The sequence below is a fragment of the Grampus griseus genome, assembly GCF_964374135.1.
Source record: "Grampus griseus genome assembly, chromosome: 12".
NCBI classification, from domain to species: Eukaryota; Metazoa; Chordata; class Mammalia; order Artiodactyla; family Delphinidae; genus Grampus; species Grampus griseus.
The window spans coordinates 51,453,781-51,479,856 of NC_139006.1; the positions used below are offsets into that span (position 1 = coordinate 51,453,781).

General features: G+C 45.1%; 1 protein-coding gene across 7 annotated transcripts in view; it reads left to right on the top strand.

Annotated features, from left to right (window-relative positions):
• FHOD3 (formin homology 2 domain containing 3) overlaps positions 1 to 26,076 on the top strand; it is a 494,140-nt gene that overhangs the window by 198,944 nt on the left and 269,120 nt on the right. For all 7 annotated transcript variants that reach the window (XM_082667774.1, XM_082667775.1, XM_082667777.1 and 4 more), the window contains 2 exons: positions 7,776 to 7,843; positions 14,623 to 14,728. In XM_082667774.1, the coding sequence (XP_082523900.1) occupies positions 7,776 to 7,843; positions 14,623 to 14,728 (174 nt within the window). The remainder of the gene's footprint in view (positions 1 to 7,775; positions 7,844 to 14,622; positions 14,729 to 26,076) is intronic.

A 26,076-nucleotide genomic window follows, 5' to 3' on the forward strand; every position in this document is an offset into this window, starting at 1 on the left:
TTGCCCCCACCTACAGCTTCTCCCCAGCTGCTGGGACCAGCGCTGCCTCTTCCATGGGACCTTCTGCAGCCTGAGCTCTCCTGAGCTACAGGCCACCCCGGGCTGTGCTGGTGGGAGGGGACTTCTTTGCACACTTCCGACCTGGCAGTGTCAAAACTTTGGGAGAATGGCAAACCTTTGAGAATCCAATCTGATCCCAGCCTTACATTTTACATATGAAGCTTCTGCTTTGAGTTTGGCTGTGCTCTTTTGATGTTTGCCAGGAAGTATCCCACATTTCACTACTTAGTCCCCCAGGCACCTTTTTCCCTGATGCTCCGACCTGGGACTCTCAAGCCAGGTCTTGGTGGCAAGAACCATCTTTTTCCTTACATGCCCCCTCCCACCCCCGGGAGGGGCTGCACCTCGTCAGCATGCATTCACGACTGAGGTGTTCAAGGAGAAGGGAGCACCTCTGAGCTCCTGGGAGAAGTGTGAAGTTCACATACAGGTGGAGCCTCTGGAGCTGCCCTCTTGCTGACTTAGGCTGGGCTCCACGTCCCTCCCTGTGTTCAGCAGTTGAGGTCTTTTTTTCTTTTGAATTGCCTGATTTTCAGGCAATGTGCACACATAGAATTCCCTCCCTTGGGACTTGGGACCCATGAAGACAGTTCACACAGTGTATTGGGTATAGTAGGAGGATCAGAGGAACTCCAAGCTCTGCTCCACCATCCACGGGCTGAAGCCAAGGGTGCATCTGCACCTATATACACAGACTCAGAGACACACACGCGAGCCCCACGTAGAGAGAGGAGAGCCTGCAGACACTGGTGGCAGACCAAGGGCGCACCAAGGTTATCAATCCTACTCACTGAGGAAGCCTTGGATTCGCTATGTAACCCAGGACTGAGAATCACACCCGAATAGACAGACTACTTCTAAAGGTGTGATTGATGTTCTGTTGGACATGCATCCAGGAGAGACATCAAGCACACCCTTGGGAAGCTGGCAGGCCATCCTCTGTTCCTAGGTGAGCCCTTCACACTCTAGTCTAAGATGAAGAGGAAGCCAGCACAGCCATGGTGAGTCTGACTTTCTGTATGGTGAGGCCTGGATGAGATGTAAACGGAACACCCAATTCCTTGAACTCAGAGGGTCCCCCAGCAGTTAAAGCTCCAGACCACACCACCCGCAGCATGGCTAGCCCAGCAGCAAGGAAGCCAGGACCTGGGCTGTGGGAAGTAGTACCTCTCCTTTGGCCTGTGTAGGCTCCTCTTATTGAAGGGCTGTCAGCAGTCTTTGGTTTGGGTGTGGTATCTGACGTGGTAAAACACCTGCTGGCTGCTCTTCTACCAGCAGGAATGGTACCTCTCATAAAATGACAAATTATATGTCATTTACAAACATCCTTGATCCCCAATCCTTCCTAACCTCTAGGTAAACAGTGGTGTCTCCTAAGACATATGTCAAGTATCAACAGAACAAGTCAGGTAGGGCATGGAGGCTTTTGGGTACCCTATGTTTTTAAGATAGATGGTAATTTTGAGGTTGTTTTTTTTTTGTGGTACGTGGGCCTCTCACTGTTGTGGCCTCTCCCGTTGCGGGGCCCAGCCGCTCCGCGGCATGTGGGATCTTCCTGGACCGGGACACGAACCCGTGTCCCCTGCATCGGCAGGTGAACTCTCAACCACTGCGCCACCAGGGAAGCACTTGAATTTTAATTAAGCATTGTGATTTCATTTTATACTACGATGTTGGTTCTTTTTAGAGAGGTAGTATCAGTTGCCTTTTCCAAAAAAAAATCAGTACTCTAGAGTAATATTTCTTTGAGTGAGTATTTGGTCATTTAAATTTCAACCAAAATGGTGACAATTCCAGTATTGTTCTCATATAATATGGGGACCAACTCATGACATTTATTAAAATGTTTATCGTACAGAAAATGGAAAGGTTTGCAGTACTTTGGGAGAGGGTATCTATGCCATAAAAATGAAATTTTGCTGTCAATCACTTTTATGAAAGGTTAAAAAAAAAGCTACTATTTTAACAGATGCCAGATGGAAGGATTTCTGATTTAGACCTCACCTAGTGCTTTATAGCTTATGGAATTAAAAAATGAAGTATTTTAAAGGACATTTCAGCCAAAATATGTAATATTCTTATATAGGTTAGGTGATCTTTTGAGCTTTGATATTAAAAAAAACAAAACTACATTAAAATTCATAACTTGCTCTCTGAAGTGGTAGTGATAATTTTCTCACTTTAAAGAAAGAATTATTTGGAAACCATACTATTTTTTAATTCCGCTTTGTTTGAAATATACGATTATTTAAATAAAATGTAAAATTAATTTAAAAAAATTAAAGACAATTGGGATGAAAAGTACTTACTCCTTGAATAGAAATTGTTTGTTTTAATTAAGACACTTGGCAAAAAACGGAGGGGGAGAGACTTTTGGCACCACTCAAAGATATCTTTGGCATTTGTACAAGGATGTTTCTCATCAAAGGGTGAGGCCTCCCTGAGGTCTTCTGTTCTAGTGCCACAGAGGAGTCATTTGTGATGTCCTAGAGGTTAAAAATACAGAGAATGCATACCAATTAAAAGATAGATCGGATGAAAATAAGTTGCAACTGTACCTACATGAAACTCTATATAGACAGATTAGAAATAGAAGGATGTAAAAAGATACACCATGCAAACACTAACCAAACACTGGCTAACTGTATAAGTATTAGAAAAGTAGACTTTAAAAAGGAATATTGCCAGGGATGAAGAGAGACGTTACAAATGATAAAAGGTCACTTAACCTAAAAGCCATAGCCATCCTAATTGTGAGTGTACCTAACAACTGACTTTCAAAGGACCTAAAGCAAAAACTCATAAAGCTGAAGGAAGGAATAGACAAATTCAGTATAATAGAGATTTCAATACTGCTCTCATAGTAAAATATAGAACAGATAAACAGAAACTTGGTAAGAGAAGAAGACCTGAACAGCTCTATCATTCAACTGGACCCTACTGAATTTTTACGGGATGGTTCAGCCAATAACAGCAGAATACACATTCTTTTCATGTGTACATGAGGCAGTCATCAAGATAAACCATATTCTGGGCCATAAAGTAAACCTTAATAAGTTTAACATAATTGATATCATACAAAGTCTATGTTCTCACCATAAAGAAATTAAACTAGAAATTGGTAACAGAAAGATATTTGGAAAATCCTCAAATATTTGGAAGCTAAGCAGTATACTTCTAAATAAACCAGAGGTTAACAACAACAAAAACCCCACAGGATTAAGTTATTCCCTTTTGAAATGAAAGAAATGTTCAAGATTCATTCAATTTTGAATTGGATGAAAATAAAAACAATATATGTAAATTTGTAGAATGCAGCTGAAGTAGTGCTTAGAGAGAAATTTTTAGCATCAAATACTTATATTTGATAAGAAGAAAGGTCTCACATTAGTTAAGTTTTTACTGTCAGAAACTAGAAAAAAAGAGCAAATTAAGCCAAATGCAATCAATGAAATAGAAATCAGAAAAGCAATGAAAAAAGGAATGAAATCAAAGGCTGATTCTTTGAAAAGATCAATAAAATTTATACATCTTTAACCTGACTGACCAAGCATAATGGAGAAAAGACAGATTACCAATATCAAGGTTAAAAGAGAGGAGGTTGCTATAGTCAATAAAAGGATAAGGGACTATTATGAACAACTTTATGTCCATACATTTAACAATTTAGATGAAATGGATAAATTTCTTTTTTTAAAAAATAAATTTATTTATTTATTTATTTGTTTTTGGCTTCGTTGTGTCTTCATTGCTGCGCGTGGGCTTTTTCTAGTTGCAGCGAGCAGAGGCTACTCTTCATTGTGGTGCGCGGGCTTCTCATTGCGGTGGCTTCTCTTATTGCGGAGCACAGGCTCTAGGAGTGTGGGCTTCAGTAGTTGTGGCACACGGGCTCAGTAGTTGTGGCTCGCAGACTCTAGAGCTCAGGCTCAGTAGTTGTGGTGCATGGGCTTATTTGCTCCATGGCATGTGGGATCTTCCTGGACCAGGGATCAAACCCGTATCCCCTGCATTGGCAGGCAGATTCTTAACCACTGTGCCACCAGGGAAGTTCGAGAAATTTCTTGAAAGATACAAATTATCAAAGCTCATTCAAGAAGAAATATATAATTAGAATAGCCCTATGTTAATTGAATCCATAGTTTAAAAACTTTTATTAAAGAGGACTCAGGTAGCTTCACTGGAGAAATCTGCCAAACATTTAAGGAATAAGTAATACCAAGTTTACACAAACTTTTTCTTAAAGTAGAGGAGGAGGGAGTACTCTCAACTCATGAGGTCAGCATTGCCTCAATGTCAACAACATTACAAGAAACAAAAACTATAGATTAACGTTCCTCATGAATATCGATGTAAAAATCCTCAACAAAAAGTTGTCATTCTCAGCTGAATTTTTTTCTATTAATACCTAATCCCTGTTTGAACCCTCCTACACTGTTGGTGGGAATGTAAATTGGTGCAGTCACTATGGAGAACCGTATGGAGGTTCCTCAAAAAACTAAAAATAGAGTTGCCATATGATCCAGCAATCCCACTCCTGGGCATGTATCTGGACAAAACTATAATTCAAAAAGATACACGCACCCCTGTGTTCATAGCAGCACTGTTTGCAATAACCAATACGTGGAAGCAACCTAAGTGTCCATCCACAGATGAATGGATAAAGAAGCTGTGGTACATATATACAATGAGATATTACTAAGTCCTAAAAAAGAGTGAAAAAATGCCTTTGCAGCAACATGGATGGACCTAGAGATTATCATACTAAGCAAAGTAAGTCAGAAAGAGAAAGACAAATACCATATGATATCACTTATATGTGGAATCTAAAATATGACACAGATGAACTTACCTACAAAACAGATTCACAGATGCAGCGAACAGACTTGTGGTTGCCAAGGGAGAGGGGTGGCGGGGGAGGGTTGGACTGGGAGTTTGAGACTAGCAGTTGCAAACTGCTATATGTGTGTGTGTATATATATATATATATATATATATATATATAATGTATAAACAACAAGGTCCTATCGTATAGTACAGGGAACTATATTCAATGTCCTGTAATAAACCATAATGGAGAAGGATATGAAAAAAATATATGTGTATAACTGAATCATTTTGCTGTACACCAGAAACTAGCATAACATTGTAGATCAACTATACTTCAATAAAAGAATGCTTAATCCTTGTTTAAAAATGATTATTTTGATTATAGCACCAAGTAGTAAAACCTTAGCAGTCAGAGCACAACAAACCATAATTCTCATTCGCATGAATTGGAAGCCGTGACAGATCGCTGATAACTAAAGGAGACTCTAACTGGGATATTGTGAATCTCTGTAAGACATATTTCTGGCTGTCGTCTGGTGGTATATAAGCAAGAAAGTAATGCAAGCTTTATTACCTTATAAAGAAGTACCTGGAATTGACTCTCTACTGATGCTTTTCCTGGATAAGCTAAATCTGCCCTTGTCCTTCAGGGTATACGTAGCCCCATGCTTGGCATCTGAGAGCTTTATTCTTATTAGAAGTGGTACTGGCTAAAAACAAAGTCTGTTCCTCCGGCATTTGAGAATTCTGAGACATTCGCTGTAGAAACTGGAGGAAGAAGTGATCTCCCCAGGGACCTGGGTTCTACTGCAGGGTGATGCAGTCCACTCTATTTATTACTCATGTCCTTTGAGGCCACGCATATACTTTACCGGGCAGCTCATGAGTCATTGGGCCTCAATGTTTAGGGTCTATGATGAATTAGACGTTCAGTTTGGGGATGGTGGATTCCTTTGGAGTCTTCCCGGCTCCTTCTGTTCAGGAAGGTGAGGGGTTCTCTCTTAATCGAAACTCTTCATAATTAACAAGTGACTGTGGACTGCATGTTGTATTTACAGGTGGGAGATTCCATGGTGGGCAGACAACTGGGAGGCCTTGGGGTCAGACCCCACCCCCCAGACTCCAACCCCACAGAATCCTGCCTCTGCCCCTTAAGCTGTGTGTATAGGGTTGAGTCTGGAGGAGCCTCGCCGCCTCAGGAGCGAGAGACCAGGGTGTCTGCAGCACAGAGAGGGAGGGGCGCCAGCGCTGCGTGACCAAGGGCTTGACAGGCCCCTTAAAGGATTTTGGATTTCCTGCTCAGTGCAGCGGGCAGCCACTGAAGGGTTTAAATGGGGACAGTGATGTCGTCAGGTGGTCATCTCCACCCAGTCTTTCTGGCCTTGGTCTGGAGGGTAGATGGGAAGAGGGAAGCGGGCAGGATGTCCGCGGGGAGGCCTTCGAGGAAACTACTGCCATTCACATGCTGAGCCTCGCCACTCTTTCATTTTAAGTGCCTCTCAGATGGGAGCCTGTTCTCTTCTCGAGCCATAGTGCAAAGCAGGCATGTCCTTCTCACAACCAGACTTCTGCTAAGTCATTTAGATCTGAGTGTTCCACGCCCTTCCACTCAAGTCCATGCCACTCACACAAGAGGAGAATGTGGCTCTGTCCATTACCCCCCCCCAGTCCACCCCCATAGGCTGTCATTGAAGCCCAGGGTTGCTGGCCATGCATGTGACATTGCTTTGAACTCTATTATTCTCAATATTTTGCATTCTACTCCATCATATCAGTGCTTGATTGAATGCAAAACCATTTCCCTCTAAATCTATTATTGTCTGTTCCCATTTTACGGATAAGGAGTCCAAGGCTGAGAGAGATGAAATACTTTGCTCAAGATCACATAGCTGTGGGTGGTGACACCAGGTTTGAACTGCAGGCTCTGATTGCTTAGTCTATGCTGTAAGTTCACTCTTTACTGCTGTACCCTCAGTGCCTGGCAGGCGCTCAGTAAATATGTGCTGGATGATCTACCTTGGGGCGGTCTGGCATGAAGTGTTAGGAACCCAACCCCAGGCACCTGAGCCACCTGGGTCTGGGCCAAGCTTGGGTTCTGGGAAGCTGAGTGGAATCCATGCTCCTGGGAGTATGCATACACCAGAAGAATGGGACACTCCTTCAGGGCATCGTAGTGCCACCCCACTGACCAGTGGGGAGTTGTGCCTTACTCATTTGCCTCTCCTGCCTCACTATGACCTCTGGAAGGTGGGTCCTGTAGAAGTTGGTCTCGGTGTCGAGCCCCAGGGTACTGACAGGGGCTTCTCCATCTGCCTTGCTCTGGGCCAGGACCCATCCTTGAACCCGTCTCACATGAGTGAGAGCCTGGGTGCAGGCAGAGCTAAGGCTGGGTTCCTGCTGGAAGTGGGCCGTCACCAAGGGAGCTAGTCAGTCCTTAGAGCCACTCTGCTGCTCTTGGATCATTGGATCACAGGGAAAAAGAGGCAACTTGAAGCTTTCTGAGCCCAACTGCAGAAAGCATGGTGGTGCGGGGGCTGTGAGGCAAGGAAGGAGGTTCTGTTTTGGCTGTGTTAACTTTCCAGATATAGTTGGCTACCAAGTATAGTAGTCTGTAAACAGCTGGAAATAGAGCTCTGGAGAGAGGGAGTTGAGGACTGAGGGTGCAGATCAGGGCATCTTTCCCACAACTTGCAATCTCCTCTTCCTGCGTCCTGCAACAGCTGGACTGTCCTTTGCACCCCTGGGGGTAAGGTCGATATCCTGCATGAAATGAATTTGTTTTACTCACCTTTCCAGTGGAAATTCATTAGTTGTTCATATCCTCTCTGTGTTTTTGCCATCTGTCGAGTCAGTTCAATTAATTGTATATGTTGTATTCTTTATTTCAGAAAAACTGTACAACTCCGGTGGACGAGATTTAAGAAGGGCCCTTTTCTCCCTGAAGCAGATATTTCAGGTAAAAAAAAGACAAAAGTACTCTCAGGTTCTGTTTTTGCATTGCTTGTGGAATTAGATGCAGACAAGTTTATACCTTTTACTGATTACAAAAAGAAAAGTCTCTTTAGAGTACAATGTAAATTCTGTCAAAATGTCAGTTGAGTATTTTTACCATACCAAATATTTCAAGCATAATAAGTAAAAAAAGTTATCAAATCACAATGTTTTTCCATATTTACTTCAGATTAAAAAAAAAAGTCCTACTACGGATGTAACTGAAGTCTTGTGTTCTGCTCAATATCAACCACTGTCTTCCTACTCCACCCCGGGGCCCCTCTCTACTGAATGTCACATATAGTGTTTATCATGCAAATGCACGTTTCCATACTAATGGTGCATATTCACCAACAATATGTGATATTCTTTTCTATGAACTGTATATGCGTGTTATCATGCTGTGTGTATCACGCTGCGGCTTACTTAGTGAGAGCGGGATAGGTGTGGGCGTGACCGAGTTAACTGAGTGAGTAACCATTGTATGGAGGAAGCACAAATTTGCCTTATTCATCTTCTATTGGCAGACAGTTGGGTTCGTTTCCAGGGTTCTGCTGTTACAAACCGTGCCGTTAGGGACAAGCCCCCTTGTGCACGTGTGCAAGCATCTTTGTCGGGTTCTGGCTTAACCTTCTCTCCTAAACCTTCCCTCTGCTTCTCCCCTGGGCAAGCCACAAGCTTAGCGATGAGGGCTAGGACAGGAGTGTAGGCGAACTCCAAGCTGTCACCCACAGGGAAGAGGGACAGAGAGTCAGGGGAGGAGGGTGAGGCCGCTGTGCCAAGCAGGGCAGGGTCAGCAGAAGCAGGGTGAGGCTTCGTGGAGAAGATGGAGCTTGTGTCTCCGTAGGTTCATCGTTCTTTCTGGCATGATTTTAGACGCTAGGGTGCGGTCCACATCTCTTCAGTTCCCGTCTCCTTCACATACTTAAAGGATTTTCCGTCTGTGGTAGTTGTAGCCGAGTGGCCGTCCCCTTCATGGGTGCCTTCCTGTCTGAGGGGGATTGGCAGAAAGGCAGGCCAACAGTCCATCCCACCTGCACGTTCTTGTCCCATTTTTAAACTTGTTCAACCATGCATGCCCTCATCTTTTTCCCAGAGCAGAGCCCTTCTCAGTGACAGTGTTTCTGGAGATGAGTCCTCATTTCTCATCTTCCCATAGCTACAGGCGTGACCCTGAGTCACCACTGCTGCCTCATGCTGCATGTCTCAGAAGTGCCTTGGGGTTTGGGGTTGGCCTTGATTCAGGCCGTTTCTTCTGGAAAAATTGTAACAGATGTCATGGGCACCACCTGCTGCTTGGTCCGTCCTCTAGCTTCCCACCAGAGGGGCTGACCAAGTCCTTCTCATGCTGGTTCCGTGTAGCCGTCTGAGTTACGTCTGAAGCTCTCAGTGTAACGTTGAGGCCCTTCTGGACCTGGCCTCTGTGGCCCACCTCCCTGTCCTTGGCTGCAGCTGTCTCCCCTGTGATTGTGTTCTGGGGGCAAGTCTCCTCTGCACCTTTGCCCCTGGACCTATTGCTTCTATCTCAGGATGCGTTGTTGCCCCACATCCACTCCCCATGTCTCTGTCTCCCATCTAGTGTCTCCTCCTGCCAGGGAGATCCTCCAGATGAGCCCTCACTGAAGTCAAGGGTTCTCCTCTATAAAGTTCTCTGTGCTCCTCTCTGGAATGGAATTTAAGATACCACAGGGTGCGTGCCTGAGTCTGGTCATCCGTGAGCTCCCTGGATTCCATCACTGGGTCTTTGGGGCCTCACGCTGTGGCCAGTGCCACTGAAGCAATAGATGAATGAATTGGGCGAACTGAATACTCCTGTCACAGGTGTCTGTCTTCAGTCTTTCCTGGCTCTAATTAAGTAAATTCTTCGCTAATTACTTGCCCCAAAGCTTCACTTCCCACGTATCCATCTGTGTCTCCCTGCTTCTTAGCTGAACAAAACAGAACTTCTTCACCCTCCATTAACCTCCTCCTCTCGAACTCAGATCCCTGACTGCACTTGGGCTGGGCTCTCACCGTGCCAACGGAGGACCACACTCCTGCCACTCCTCACGCCAGCTCGTGCAGCCCCTCAGCCTGCCTGCTGCTTCCGTTGTTCAACTTTTTTTTTTTTTTTCTGTACGCGGGCCTCTCACTGTTGTGGCCTCTCCCGTTGCAGAGCACAGGCTCCGGACGCGCAGGCTCAGCGGCCATGGCTCACGGGCCCACACGCTCCGTGGCATGTGGGATCTTCCCGGACCGGGGCACGAACCCGTGTCCCCTGCATCGGCAGGTGGATTCTCAACCACTGCACCACCAGGAAAGCCCCGTTGTTCAGCTTTGACTTCTTTTGAAACCTGTGTTCACCTCATTGAGCTGGTGGCAGAACCACACAGAGAAGAGTCGTTCCGAGTGGCTTTAAAACACTGCAGTTTGTGTACCCTGGGTAGGATATACTCTAAGAAGAAAGAGAACCACACACACACGAAAATCAACTGTTTATAACAATCATATTGCTGGTGGTAGTGTTGGTATTGCTCTTCTGATAATTGTGTGTGTGTGTGTGTGTGTGTGTGTGTGTGTTCTAATTTTGTCATTCTTAGAGTTCTTAAGGATTTGGATTCTTGGTGTGTGGAAGAAAGTGGCTAGAAAGATAGAAGGGTTAGGTTAAAAAACTCTGGATTCCTGAATTTAATTGGAAGGATCGGAATGAACCCAGGGTGTCTATTATCTTAACAAACTTGCAACAAAGCATATTTCTAGCACTAAGTTTATTGAAGAGGACTAGAAGCAATGGCGAACCCATGAGCAAAAAGCACCACCAGCACCGAGATTGCCGTTTTAAAATACAGAAAGGGACCAGAGCTCCTTGGAGAAATAGCTGACTCCAAGTCTGGCGTAGGAAACCAGAATAAAATAAATAGTAAAATAAACCTGGAACATATTATTATGCAGATAGCAAGGTAGCTATCAAATACTACTAGGATTATTGCCAAAGGGACTCGGGAGCACTTGAAGGGTCTCCCACTGGCTGGCTGAAGATGGACAATTAAGCATCAATAAGGATGATAATTACAGTGGATTAAAACACATCAGGTTAATCTGCATTGATGAGTTCATAATAATACTAAAGAATGACAATGAATTGGTCACCAGTGGAAGGAAGATGGTGGTGAACCAGCACGTTATTTTGAAAAATGGGTAAAATTTTAGAATCAGACATTTAGCTTAACTTTTTCCTGAATGAAGTTTAGGATAATCAAAAGTTCAGTTGAGAGGAAGTTTCGCTTTCAAAAATATTCTAGCTAGCAAGTAAGAAGGAGTGATATAATGAGAGTATCAATGAGAATGTCAGAATTTTGCAACCCTGAATGAAGTAATGGATCTAGGTATCAAGCATCAGGATCTGCTGACGTGATGGAAGTGAGATACAATCAGATATTACATGCCTTCTCATGGAAACTTGCACTGCCATTGAGGATGGGGTCAAGCCAGCAAAATCAACTCTGGATCTGATCCTGCCTTTCTATGCAGTAACCAATTTACAAATGATCTAGGACAGAGGCACATGTTAAACCACACAGCAGGCATGTAATCAGCAAAATCCAGAATATAGATTACTCTGTAGGACAAATGATCTAGTTTCTCCAACACACAAATTTCAAGGGAAAAAAAGAGATGAATTAAAAGACATTTAAAAGTTATATCAGCTAATTGCCACATGTGACTCCTATTTGGATCCTACTACAAAATTTAAAACACTATTTTCGAGACAGTTGGAATTGGTCACCGACTGGACATTTGATAATATTAAGAAAGTATTAATTTTTTATTATGAGTACATAATTTTGAAAAGACTTTCTGTCCTTTGGAGGTACGTATTGGAATATTTATGGGTTAAATGATATGATGTCTGGGATTTGCTTCAAATTAATATGGCAGCAGACAGGGTAGGGTGATAGATGGAGCAGGATTGATATGAGTTGATTGGCACCTGGGGTTCACTAAATTATTCTGTCTTCTTTTGTATATGTTTCAAGTTTTCCATGGTGACAAAGTTAAAAGATAAACACATGTCGGTCTTGTTTCACATCCCCTCACCATACTTGTTCTGTAGTGTTGTCTCTCTGAATTCTCAGGGATGCTGTTTCCACCACTTATTCAGCAAACAAATACTCTTGAGCAGCCTTTGTTGGCATTATGCAGGCAAGGAAGAAGCCATTTGCTACCAAAAGTTTAATCTGTTTGGAAGACCACAGACCTGTGCACAAAACAGCTCTAACACACAGGGCAGGGTTGCTTTGGGTATTGGGTGGATTCCACAGGCTGCAGGCTGTCTGGGGCTTAGATCACCTTCTCCCACACCCACTGGGCTGCACCTCCATCATGTCTTATGTTTTCTGGATGTGGAGGTTCTTTTTGGAACTAGAGTGTAAGGATGTAAAAACAGAACCATTGGTCATTTGGATTGAGTTGAATATTCCTTGACTAATAGGCATTTTAAAAAAATGATCACAGGTTAAAATATGGCTATTATAGAGAATTCTGAAATTCAAGGATAATCTCATACCAGTTAGTGTTAACATGTTGACTTCACTCTAGTTAGAAACCAGTGTTTTAAAAATCATTTATTAATGCCTGTGTACTTCAAGATGTGTGTTCAAAATCTTCTGCGTTGCCAATTTGGAAGATATTTTCTACATTAATCATTCGTACACTTTTATTTTCTAAATACCTTATCTACATATGTGCATAAATGTTAGTTAGGGTTCTGAATTATTTTTATAAACACTGTCCAGTGTTTTTTTCCAAGTGCCTTTTCCAGACAGTCAGCTCTCTGCTATATTAATATTAGTGATTAGCTTGAGTGGTTTCTTGAGAGCTTGTTCTCACTTTTTCACCATGAAGTCATGTGTGAATCTAGTTTTAAAGTAATAAACATTTGTTACATGCTTGGAAAAACTTTCTGACTAGACATGAGCTCATCTAAATGTTCACTTTTCACATATGCTGGTGGAAAAGAATATGGATGGAGGGAGAATTATTTTTATTTCCTTTATACATATGAGTGTAAAGTAATTTTCCAAAAACTCATGATACTGTCCCATTTTCTCTTGCTTCCAACGCCATGATTATCTTAAAGTCTGAGTTAACACAGCTGTCTTTCATTACCTTCGGGGCACAGCAGTGCTCCCCCCTCCCCCCAGTGCCCTCTGAATGTTGAGTGTGTTCTTGGTTCAAAGGGAGCATTTGCCTGGCCTGCCCCCTGCTTCCCTCTCCCCACCTCCCCGTTACCTCACGTCCTCCTTCCATATAATTGGAAAATGCCATAAAATTAAAATGAGGGGCTGATTTCAATGTGGAGATGGGAGAATTATACCAGTTTGTCTAAATTATTTTTTCTTTCTTGGAGGTAAACCATGGTTGCTGACCATTCCTATAATAATAACCTTCCATTAAGCTTTCTACTGTTTACATCACTGAGGTTTTTTATTTTTGCTCTGTTGTTATAATTGAAGATGAATGTATCCTAGCTGTGTTTGAGACAAGACAGTGTCCAACTGAGGAAATCTCCTGAAACAGTAGTGGAAAAATCCCTCTTATAGAGCTCCATGGAACTTGTTACTCCAGGCAAAGGACTGGATTTGGGGGCTGGCTGGACCATAGTTAGGTCATCTTGGCCAAAGTTTTGCCCCTCTTGCATCTTCATCTGTAAAGGGAATGTAGGATTAGATCAGTGGTTCTTGAACTGGCTGCCCTTTAGGATTTCCTTGGGAATTTAATAGCAGAGCCTGGGCCCCACCCCAGAAATTCGGATTAAACCCATCTGGGCAGGGACCTGCTTCCTGTCCCTTTTTTAAGTTCTGCAGATGGTCCTGATGTGAGGGAGTCAGAGGTGAGAAGGATCTGAGCACCTCTGAATCCCCTGCAGGGCTTTTTAAGCACAGGTTGCCGGGCTCCACAGTGGAGTTTCCTATCCAGTAAGTCAGGGTGGGGCTGGGTATTTTGCACTTCTAACAAGTTTCCAGGTGATGCATAGGTGCTTGTGGGTCTGGAGACCTCTCTTGGAGAACCACCAGATTAGATGACTCCTGCGGTTCCTTCCAGGTCTTGCCTTCTGTGATCCGGTCATCAGGCTGACCGCCGTGGCTCTTCTGAGCGACAGTGTAGCTGCTGGTCCAGACACACGGCCGGTTCTGTGCTCTGCCTCCTTGCTTGTCCTGCAAGCTGCACGACTTGGGAGGTGGAGAAACTGCTCCCCTACTTTCTCAGATACCATTTGCAAGACGCTCGTAACCGTCTTTAGGGACCGTCTTTTGAAACACACGAGTTGCTTTGAATCCTTTACACGATGGTCTGTGCTGCAGCCCAGTGTTTCCTGTGTTGAAACCCAGCAGGCTTCATGTGGCTGGTCCCTTGGGACCTGTGGGGATACGGAGCCTGGTGATTTCTAAAGAATGAAAAACAGATCACTCTAAGTATTCCTGACAGTCGGGGGATTCATTTGCCTTATCTTTATTAGATTGCCCAGAAGGCAATAATTGGTCTTTGGCAAACAACGATGTGAAGACTGGCTGTAAAATTCCTCTGGCAACAGTTAAGATGCCTCATTTGAATAGAGCAGAACAATCTTCAGAGGTCGCGCGGTCTGGCGTCAAAGGCTTGTACATAGTTTTCACAGAACAGCCTGGATGGAGGATGGACCGGGACAGTATTTGAAGTCTTTTTTTTTTCTCTCTCTCTCTCTCTTTCCCTGTTTCCTGCCAGGATGACAAGGATTTGGTGCATGAATTTGTAGTGGCTGAAGGTCTGACGTGTTTGATCAAGGTGGGAGCTGAGGCAGATCAGAACTATCAGAACTACATTCTGAGGGGTAAGTGACGCCGGGCATGGGGCGGCCCAGCCCCTGCTGCAAGGAGGGTCTGGGATCACCTCCAGGAACTTCGATACTGAGAACTTTTTGAAAGATTTGGTTACGGAGTAAGGAGATGAAGACATCCTGTAGCAAAAGAAGACCCCTTCAGGTTTTATCGATTCCTCGTAACTAATCAGTGACTGAGTTCATTTTACTGACTTTACTTGTAGTCTCTTCCCAGTTACTTTTTAAAATTTTTTTATTTTTATTTTTTTTGTGGTACGCGGACCTCTCACTGTTGTGGCCTCTCCCGTTGCGGAGCACGGATCCGGACATGCAGGCTCAGCGGCCATGGCTCACGGGCCCAGCCGCTCCGCGGCATGTGGGATCTTCCCGGACCGGGACACGAACCCGTGTCCCCTGCATCGGCAGGCGGACTCTCAACCACTGCGCCACCAGGGAAGCCCTCTTCCCAGTTATTAAGAAAAGAATATTCTGCACACTAGGTTCTTTATAATCTCCTTTATTTGGTGAGGAAAGGTGCACACCAAGTGGGCTTGGGTAAGGCCTGCATTTGAACAGAAAGCCCCTCAAAACCGAAGAGGCCAGTTATTTCCTGGGAAAAATATGGTCACCGACTTGGCTTATCACTGGGAGTTCCTGTAGGAAGCGCACATTCCTCACCAGGTCCTCCTGTTTCTGACTTGGTAGGTCTGGGGTGGGCCCAGAATTTGCATTTTAAAGAAGGATGCTGAAAGCTACCTCCGTAATTTCATTTTTTACAAAGTGGTGCGTGTGTGGTGTTTGAAGCACTGATTACCGTTCCAGTTCATAAAGTTAATGCTCTTTTCAGAGTTTGAGTATTTTTGTGCACCTTCCTATAAATAATTTTATTTGATTCCGTAAAATCTGTGAATAGGCAGGGCAGGAATTATTAGGTTGGACCATATGACATAGCTGTTACCAACAGTTTTGACTTACCAAATGAAAAATTTAATATAGTTCAATATTATCTTCATTTTGCAGTTGAAAAATCTGAGTCTCAAAGAGGTTGAGTGTTTTCCTAAAAAATCACTTCCTCTAGGGTGAAGTCGAGCAAGGACCGTGGCCAGGCACTGGGGCACATCATGACTGATCAAGGTTCTGTTCCCCCTTCTGCATCTATGCCTGTCACTCTACAACTCCGTGTTCATATAAGGAAAAAGAAATACCTCCTTTTCTTTCCCTTGGATGAAGGAAAAATACACGAAACGTGTGATTTAATATCAAATGTCCTTGGTTAGAGTTGAATGAGGCAGGCAAAACGAGACAGTCTCCTGCAGTGTCCTGTTGTGTTTTACCCTGAGAAGGTTCCTTACGTTCTGAGTTGTGACCCAGCACCTCGAACTCTCTGAATCCTTCCCCATTTTCTCTGCTCCTGGAGAGCCACTGCAACAAGGGCAAAAGCAAAAGGGAAAACTGACGGCTCATTAAAAAATTTTGGGGGGGACGTATTTTTAAGTCAGTGTTAATTGTTTCTGTTCATTTTGATAAATGCCAAGTGTGTGTGTGAGAGAGGGTTCCTCAGCCTCAGTTTCTCAGCTCCACGGTGTTTGTGAGGCTGGGGAGACACCTCCTTTTGTCTACCTTCCATCTTTCCCTGGGTGTGTGGTAGGTCCTCATTATAAGCTGTCAGCAGAGATGCTTTGTGGATGAATTTTATGATTTCTAGTCTCAGTATGATTAAAACATTTATATGGAAACTTTTATGGCACGTGTACCAAATTAACCATAAACTTTGTCCTGCTGTGTTGCCTCCGAATACAGCTGTCCTTCTGTGTCTGAAGAAATGCATATAAGCCTTGATTCTCATCCTTCCATTTCCATCCACACTGGCCCAACACCTGGAAGAGGGGACGGCACAGGAATAAGGGTGGGAGCAATTCCTCTATTTTATTTTCCATGGATGCTTATAAGTTGAACCACATGGAAAGAAATACACCTAAAATGGCCTAATTCTGAATAATGGGTCCAAATTCACAGCGTATTTTTTGCGGGGTTTAAAGTATGCATCATTTTAACTTAAAAAAAAAAGTCTTCCCCAGTGGGTGCTGGTAGGAATGCACAGACCTACACACACCTGTATGGAACTAATAACCATCTACATGTTTATCTTTATTCTTCTGACCCTTACCTAGGAGTGTATATGTGCGTTTTTTTTTTTTTTTTGCAGTATGCGGGCCTCTCACCACCGTGGCCTTTCCTGCCACAGAGCACAGGCTCTGGACGTGCAGACCCAGCGGCCATGGCCCACGGGCCCAGCCGCTCCGTGGCACGTGGGATCCTCCCATATCGGGGCACGAACCCGCGTCCCCTGCAGCGGCAGGCGGACTCCCAACCACTGCGCCACCAGGGAAGCCCTATATGTGCGTTTTTATAGAGCCATCATCAGTGTGAGCATCTTGGTTCATCTGCATTCAAGTCTGTGGCGAGGAGGGTGGCTCTGCCAGCGGTGGTCAGCCCCGCCTTATCAGGAAAGCAAAATTCTCATCAGGAGCCCCCTGCAGACCTCCCATGGATTAGAACTGGGTTGCATGGCCGCCTGTAGCTGCTAGGGAGGCTGGCACAGTGGGTGTTTGGCTTCCTGGACTCCAAGGGGACGTGGCAAGAGAGAAAGGCCTGCCTTTGTGCCTGCAGGTTACTCGTGCGTGCCACATAGAGGGACTTGGGAAGGAAAAACTCAGCCCAGCGGAGAAAGCCTTCCAGTAAGCAGCCCCGTGGTGGTCTGGCTGGAGGGAGAGAGGGCCTCCCTGCCACTGAGTGCATCATCGTATAGGGGCAGGGTAAGCCCAATGGTTCTGCAAGGTCCCAAATGGTGAGTTGTGTCAGTGGTACTTGGCGGTAATGAAAGATGGTGTTGACACAGATGCTTCAGCTAGGCTCTCCGCCCCAGTGTGTGCAGTGGTTTATTAATCTGCGGTGTTCTGATCTGCCCTGGAAAGGCACCGAAAGCAGTTAACGAATGCTTGAGAATCAGAACTCCCAAGCACAGCCAAGGGAGAACCCTGCCAGCCACCTGCTGCTTCTCTGTCCCTGAAGAAAATGCCACCGAGGTAAGACCCTTCCTTGCCTCTGAGCTTCCATTGCCACCACCAAGGCCTTGCCTTCTGATTTTGATTTTCCAGTGATGTCTATTTAATGGAGGCCAGACGGCTACCATCTGTTACCTGGGAAACGAGCGGGTACTCCCTCCCTTTCAGGTTATTACAAGATGTCCTGCTTTCCATGCAGCCGAGGGGCCTTTGCACGCCCACCCCACTTCCACTGAGTCTCAGAAGACTCGGGGTAACCAGGGCATTGTGTGCACACACGTCAGCACATCTGGACGTATCTGACTGAAGCCCGTGCCAGGAAAGTGTACTTCTGAGGGATGTAAAGGACAGATTTCTTAGGCTGTGACCTTTGTGTTTTGATACAAGGAAACTATCGGTTTTTTCCCCAGCCCACATGTTGAGTTACCCCTTCCTGACCTTGAAGGCATGTAGGCTTTTTTAGGTTGTGATCAGCTGCCGGCAGCCACCAGACATTTACAATCAAGGACAACCTTTGAATTGCCTCTTTGTCCCGCCTCATTTTAACCGAATTACCTTGGGTGAAGGATGGTGAGGCCTGTTGCAGATCAAGGGAGAGAAACTGGGAGGAGGTTTTTAGTTTTGTAACTCACCGTTCCCCGGGGAGAAAACGTCATGCCCGCTCTGGGCCACTCGGGGGAAGCGGAGTGGAGGGCGAGGGCAGGCACCTCTGTTGTGGTTTCCACACAAGGCGGGGTGAGCAGGTTTAGGATTGGCCAGTTTGCATTATGTCAGTGGGCCCCGGGGCTCTGGCGTGTGAGAAGCCCACATGCCTGCGGGTTGGGAGAGTGGGCTTGGGCTGCTGGAGAAGGGGACTGACTGACTTCTAAGCAGAGCCTCAAAACTGGGTCCAGACCGCGTTGAAAAACTCTCTTACAAGCCGTAAGGTGGGCCAATTGTCACAGTGCTGTGGAGGAGCATGCCCTTCATGAAGTTTCCTCAGTTTCTATGTGACCATGTGTGAGGCCCCCGGATGCAAAGGAAACAAGAGCATTTGGAGGACCCAGTCCTTTCCACATCTGCTTTTAGGACTCGTTTAAATTATCTTTATTTTTGCACTCAGCCCTCTGTCAGCTGTTTTTTTTAAGGCCCAGGAATCTGTTGCTCTGTGTTGAGGATGTATCTGCTGAGAGGTAAAGATAGGTTTTGAGTTATGGTGTAGCCTAGCGCTCTCCAAAAATGTGAGCCGGCTGCTGGGAAGAGGTCTTAAATGCACCACATGTAGAAATAATATTTATCCGACATTATTTTTGGATGGCTATAGCTAATGCTCTAAAGGGTTTGTGTGTGTGTGATCACCAGTATTTAATATATATCGATAGTGGAATTTTATATCTCACAATTATTCTTATTGAAGTAGGACCTTGAGAGCTATATTCCTGGGAACTTAAACTTTCCGCACACATGCTGAGCCTTCACGATGGGCCCTGTCAGTCCCTGGGAATGAGCCGATAAAACCAGGATGCAGCTCTGCCCCGGAGAAGCTCCCTGGAAGGTGCTGCCTCTGAACCACTATATGCTGTATTGAAAACGTCTTACGTGTTTAGAAATTGCATATAGGTGATCTGCTTTGGGGAAGAAAAGAGAAAGAGATAAGTAGGATCAGTGAGACCAGTTGCCTTTTCTGGCTGTACCTCCAGGGAAGCTGCCTCTTAAGGGCTAGTTTTACATGGATTTGATCATTTCACCTAAAGCAAAGTACCCATTAATCCTAAAGCACCTTAGTCATCATCAGAGCTGGATAAGATCTTAGAGCTCCTTTAGCTCAACCCTTGCATTTTAGAAGAAAACTGCAGATATTTTGTTTGCTTCTGTGGTTTTAAAAAACGTTTTAATGGTTGTCAACATTTAAAAATTGGGAGATTTGACATAAAAAAATCCAGACTTCAGGTCTCCTTGGAAAAACCGGAACCAGAGAATTTCAGTGCCTTGCCAAATATCACTTAAACTTATAGGGGGGAAATGCCTTGTGTATTAGGGGGTCTGTTAATGAGGATCGGGGCTTGTGGTCAGATAGCTTTTGTTGGCATCTACAGCACCAGGAACCAGGCAGTGACACAAAGTGATCAGATGGTAATCAAATTGATGATTAAACTAACATCCTCCATCCCAGGAAAACTTAAAAGTTTATCTTTTGACATTTCAGAGCGAAAGAGGAGAGCAGAGGGTGGGTTCAGACTGTAGATGGGGAGGGGAGGGAGGGGCCCAAACTGGCACCAAGGGGAGGAGATGAGCACAGAAGGGGGAGAGCTGCTTACTTCCTGAATCACGCATCCCTTGGATACTGTTTTCTACCCTCCAGCCTGGCCTGACTCTCCTCCACCCCCTTACCCTAGTCCTGAGGTGCACCGGACTGTCTCGGAGGGAACTTCCTCTTTCTTACCTCTTGCCGGGTCAAGACTTCAGGAATCAATCATGGCGGCCACGTGGCCAGTTGTGTGGATGGCACGGCAGCCCAAGTGTCCTAGTAGTGTTTGTCCCCAGCCCCCCGGGGAGGGGGAAGTTGAGACCAGTGTCAAGGGCAGAATCTTCCTTCACTTGATGTTTCTCCTCTTGGTCAGTCAATGTGACAGGGGCCGTTGTCAGTGAGGAGTCATGTTGGCTGGCACAAATTAGCAACCCATTGGGCCAAATTGAACCTGCAGAGATGAGAGTGTCAGAGCATCAAGGCCAGTGACGTAAAGGTGGCCAAAGATGGACATGGCTGACAAGAAAACTTTGTAAAAACTGAGTGATGTAGATATTTTTCTTAAAACAGAAATAGCTTTTATAACTTTTTATTGTATAATTTGTGAGTACACAAGTGTCTGAAAAACAAACAGCATAAAAAGGAAAAACATGAAAAAAAAAAGGAAAAACATGAAAATCACCCATAATCCCACAAAACGAAGACCATATTCTACCCACCCATGTACGTACTTGCTTTGCACATGCCTTTTACAGAAAAGAAGTGTCCTCTACATATGTTGTCAACCTCGTCTCCTGGAAGGGAGCAGTGGACCTTGGCAGCTGGCTTTGTGATGGCTCCTAGACCTTGGCACAATTCTGTAACTTCTTTAAACCGCTGCTCCCTCACCTACAAAAGGGAGATAATACTTTCTTTATAGGAGTGTTGTGAAGCTTAAAGAGCTCATAGAAAGGTCTAAGTAAAAGACTGAATTGTAGGTATGACAGTTGTTATCAATAATAATCAATGATATTAATGCAGCACCTGTAATGGGCTGAATTATGCACCCCTCAAATTCATATGTCGACATCGGACCCCCCAATACCTCAGAACATGACTGTATTTGAAGACAGAGCCTTTAAAGAGCTAATTAAGTTAAAATGAGATCATTGGGCCCTGATCCAATATGACTGGTATCCTTATAAGAAGAAGAGATTGAGACACAGATCTGTCCAGGGGGAGAAGACGGCCATCTACAAGTCAAGGAGAGAGGCCTCGGGAGAAACCAACTCTGTGGACAGTTTGAGCTTGGATATTCAGCCTCCAGAACTGTGAGAAGTAAATATCTGTTGCTTAGAGTTGTTGGGTTCAAAGATTTGTACATTTTTGTGTTGCTTTTGCTTGAATAATTGCCCTCTAGGGATGTGTGCGTTTATGTTTCCACCAGTGACCTCCATTTCTGCTTATCTGCCCCAGGCCGGGGGTGATAATTTTTTGGTAATCTTTGTCATTCCTGGTCATTAGGGTGCACTTATTCCTACAGACCAATTTTATAGTCATTTTTATAAAGTGGCTTGTAAATTTTAGTTGTCATTGTGTTAATTTTGTCCATTAATTTGGGAAGAATTGACGTCCTTATTTAAAAATTCAAAACTGTTGCGGGCATGCTCTTTCATGGCCTGGGACAAATCCTTTGCAAGTTCTCCATCTAACTCTTGTGTGCAATGTCCATTTCCTTCTTGTTTGTTACAGAATTTTATGCATATCCCCCCAGGTGTGTTTGTATTTTGTTTTTCTTATTTATTCATTTTTGAATTAGGTCTGGTATTTACCGCATGAAAGGATGAAAGGATTCTCTTGGGTCCTTTTCCTGTTTCTTTTGTAAACTTGGTTTGGGAATGTCATCTAAGAAAGGTCTCTCTTGCCCTCCTGTTTTGTTTCAGTCAGGGAACACTCTGTGTCTTGGGGCCTGGGTTCCTCAGTTGTGGCAACCGCTTGGTTAAGTCAGTCAGGCTCATGGGTGAGGTCCTTTTCCCTGAGGGAGAGTTAGCTTCCTCTTCCTCTGTTTGCATGTCGAAATTCTTCCTTTGAGGACTTGGATGCGTAGCACGCCTGCTGGAGACTTGGTCTGTCAGTTCCGGGCATTCACCAGCTGTGGCGTGTGGGCTGGGAATGGCTGGAGAAGCTGGGCCACTCATAGCCGTGGGACGTGGTCTCCGCAGTTTGTTTGTGTATTTGTTTTTCTTCTCCGCTGTAGTTTTTGAGACCTCTGCGTTTGGTGTCTAATGTTCTCTGTGCCCTGGTGTATCTCACCTCGGCCTGACCTTTCTGCTCACAGACCTGGCGCGCTGTTGGGGACATGCCTCCAGGTTGAAGTAGCCACACACCTGCTGTGAGGGGTTTGGTCAGGGCAGGAAAGCCAAAGACCGGCCTGCTTGGGGAGGGGGGCTGAGTCACTGCTGCCGCTGCTGTTGGTGTGTGGTGACAGAAGGGTCACCCCGAGTGCTCTGAGTGTCCCATCTGTGGCCCCGCTTGCCACCGTTGCCGTCCTCACCCTGTGTCAGGCCTGCACCCTCTTAAAGAAATGGGTCAGAGGAGAGTCTAGAGCTGCGCTTATGTCTTTCCTCTCCCAGCCTGTTCAGGCACAGGGGCCAAAAATGGACTCGTGCTGGGGTACTTTATGTCTTTCCCGTGGCCCACATGACCATCGGATACTGTGGACTTGCCCAGCTTTTCTCCAGGACTTTCTCCCAGGAGAGGGAGCTGGTGCTGGACACACCATTCCCCACGGCCAGCTGCAGTCTCTGGTGTGTCTAGACGGACCCCTCAAAGGCCGTGGTGTGTGGTTGTCACCCCAGTCTCAGGGCTCGTGGAATCTCTTCTTCACTTGTGCTTCTCATTGGTCATTTGGGTAGGTTGGTAAGAAGGGGTTTGGAGGCTTCTGCTTGTGCTGCTACTTTTCTGGAAGTGCAAACTCATCAGAATCATCATTGCTTATGCTCTGGGTCCTGCCAGGCCCTCAGTCTTCAGCACTGCGTGCAGGAACGTGGGGTCAGGTGGGTGAGGGAGCGAGGGAAGGTCAGAGCCGGGTCCTGAACTTCGATGGGACAAAGTGCCCTTTGTTTTTCCTCTGGGTTCTCAGGTGAGAGAGGCAGGTGCTGGGTTAGAGCACAGGTGAGGCAGGCAACATGCATGTCCCTGAGCCCCTCACCACATTGGACAGCAAGCAGTGTATCTGCCTTTAACATCTAACTCTAGATGAGTACTTCCAGCTTTAAACATGATTTTGGCTTTCCTCTTCACTCCCTTGCAAGGTATTTTTCCCCTATAATTAGATGACACTTATTTTGGTAAGTTTACCTTAGAACGAATGAGGCTTTTCTTTCAAGTTTTAATTTTTCTGAAGTAAAAATCAGTGATTAATTCTGCTCAATTCTGTTAAGTAGTAACAGAAGCACTTCACAGGATAGTCTTTGTGAAGCGATACACGGCTAGGTCTACCTGGTCAACATTATCCCCAACCTGGAGCATCATTACGCCAAATCATGTGAAATTGCTGATATGTGACCATTTAAAAAAAATTTGTTTTTAATTTATTTTTGGTTACGTTGGGTCTTCGTTGCTATGTGCGGGCTTTCTCTAGTTGTGGCCAGTCGGGGCTACTCTTCGTTGCGGTGCGCGGGCTTCTCATGGCGGTGGCGTCTCTTGTTGCGGAGCACGGGCTCTAGGCGTGCGGGCTTCTGTAGTTGCGGCACACGGGCTTCATTGCTCTGCGGCTTGTGGGATCTTTCTGGACCAGGGCTCGAACCCGTGTCATTGGCAGGCGGATTCTCAACCACTGGACCATCAGGGAAGTCCATGACCATTTTTTTTTTTTACCGTAGAAATGGAAAAGCTGAATGGTTTAACTTAATATTATTATCATAATTTAAGTTTGACTTGTTCCTGGATTGCTAAGATGCTTCTTTAAAATTCACTTCGCGTTCTATGTAGAGTCATAGCCCTCCGGAAATTCAGGCAAGTTTGCAGACCAAGGTAAAAAAAAAAAACCCAACCCACTCGCCAAAAACCCCCTAAAAGCCCTTGCTATTTTGTTCAGTCGTGCATTCGAGCACTTCACCCTGTCATAGTCTCAGCCAAAGAGATTTCTCCAGAATTTTCCTCTCCATTAGCAGCCCCCATCTTCTTCTTTATTATGAGATGAGAAGGAAAAAAGAAAAGCAGTGTTATTTGGCCATTCCTACGTGTGGAATTTTCCGTGACTGAATCTCGTTGCTCTGTGTTCATCAGGAATTTTTCCACTTTATTTACACCGAAGATGTGCCTCTGCACTCCATTCTTCTCTCCTTGTTCAGTGGACTTTTCCAGAGGAACTGCTGACGAGGTGTACCTTGAATCACAATTGTTGTTTCCTGCTCTTTCTCTGGGCACTGTGACTTCCCCAGCCAGTGATGTGCACAAGGTCCCCAAGCCCAGGTCACTCTGCAGCACTTCAGATCTGTGGAGCTGGCGCGTCCTGGGTGTCCCCAGTGCACCATGTCCAAACCCCAACCCGACAGCTTCACCCCCCGGCCAGCACCCCATGGCTCTATCCAGCATATGGATGAAGAGCACAGTCATCCATCATATTCGGGTACTACTGGGGGCCTCCCAGACCCCTCTCTCTCACTCACTCTCTGTAATCATCAACTATCAAATTTGGGCTCTTCTACCCTTCACCCGCTTTCAAGTCCTTGCATCTCTTTTCATTCCCAGTTTTAGAGTCTGAGGTCAGACCATCATTTCTTTTCCTCCTTATCTGCTCTCCTAGCCCCCTAACTAGTCTCTCTGCTTTCAACCCTGCGTTCCATGGTCCATTTTGCCCCCTGTTGCCCGGTTGACCTTCTACAGTGCCCAGCTTCTCTCCTTGGTCCTTGGCGTACACGGCTAGTGGCTTCTCTCATCCTCAGATGAAGTCCTGGCCCTCCCACGTGGGTAGCGCCCACCTTGGTCCTACCCTTGTGTACCTGTTCAGCTCTCTGCCTGGCCTCAGCCTCACCCCTCCTCACCTGGTTCACGCTTTATCCCTTGCTTCCTGCTTGTCCTCAGGATGAGGCTCAGATACAGAATTCTGCAGGAGACCTTCCATTGCCCCTCTGGTATCTTGGCGCTCTCTGCATACCCTGATCTTTTTTTTTTTTTAACATCTTTATTGGACTATAATTGCTTTACAATTGTGTATACCCTGATCGTGACACTCACCTCACTGACAATAAATATTTGTTGAGTATAAACTATAGGCCAGAGACCCTAGGCTAATTCCCTGCACCATACTCGGCTGCTTTCGTGTCAGTTCCCATCCTTGACGCCAGGCACATTTTAGGAGCTCAGTGAAAAGCAGCTGAAGGAGAGAGTAGATGAATGATAGAATGTCTGCAGGGAAGAGAACTCACAATGCTTGAGGAAGCTGCTGGTTTGTACTAAGAGCTCGACAGAGCCTGGACTTGCTAATCTGAAGCTTTAGCTCACCAGATCTTCTTGTTTTGGAAGCACTACAGCACACGTTGATTTGTTTTTGGTACTTAGAAAGAAATGCCAAATTATTGAATTTTTCTTTTTGATAAGCTTACTAGTTCAGTCATCAGTATAGTGAATATCTTGATGTTTTTACCATTTTCTTTATTTAAGTATAGTTAATTTACAATGTATTGGTTTCAGGGGTACAGCAAAGTGATTCAGTTATATATATGTGTGTATATATATTCTTTTTCAGATTCAGTGTATATCTTGATTTTAAATTTGTCATGATTTCCTGAGATAAAATACACACAAAAATGGGTTATACTTTATAACTGGTTTTGGTTCTCAAGGAATTATGTACCTGCCACCAAAATAGATATGTTATGAGTTCCTTGGTGTCAGGAACTCACAGACTTTGTGGCCCCAGCTCCAGCCTGCTCTTTGGTGTCATGTAGATCTTCGACAGATATTTGATGAAAAGAGAAAGAAAGAAAGAGAGAAAGAGAGAAAGAGAGAAAGAGAGAAAGAGAGAGAGAGAGAGAGAGAGAAAGAAAAAAGAAAGAAAGAAAGAAAGAAAGAAAGAAAGAAAG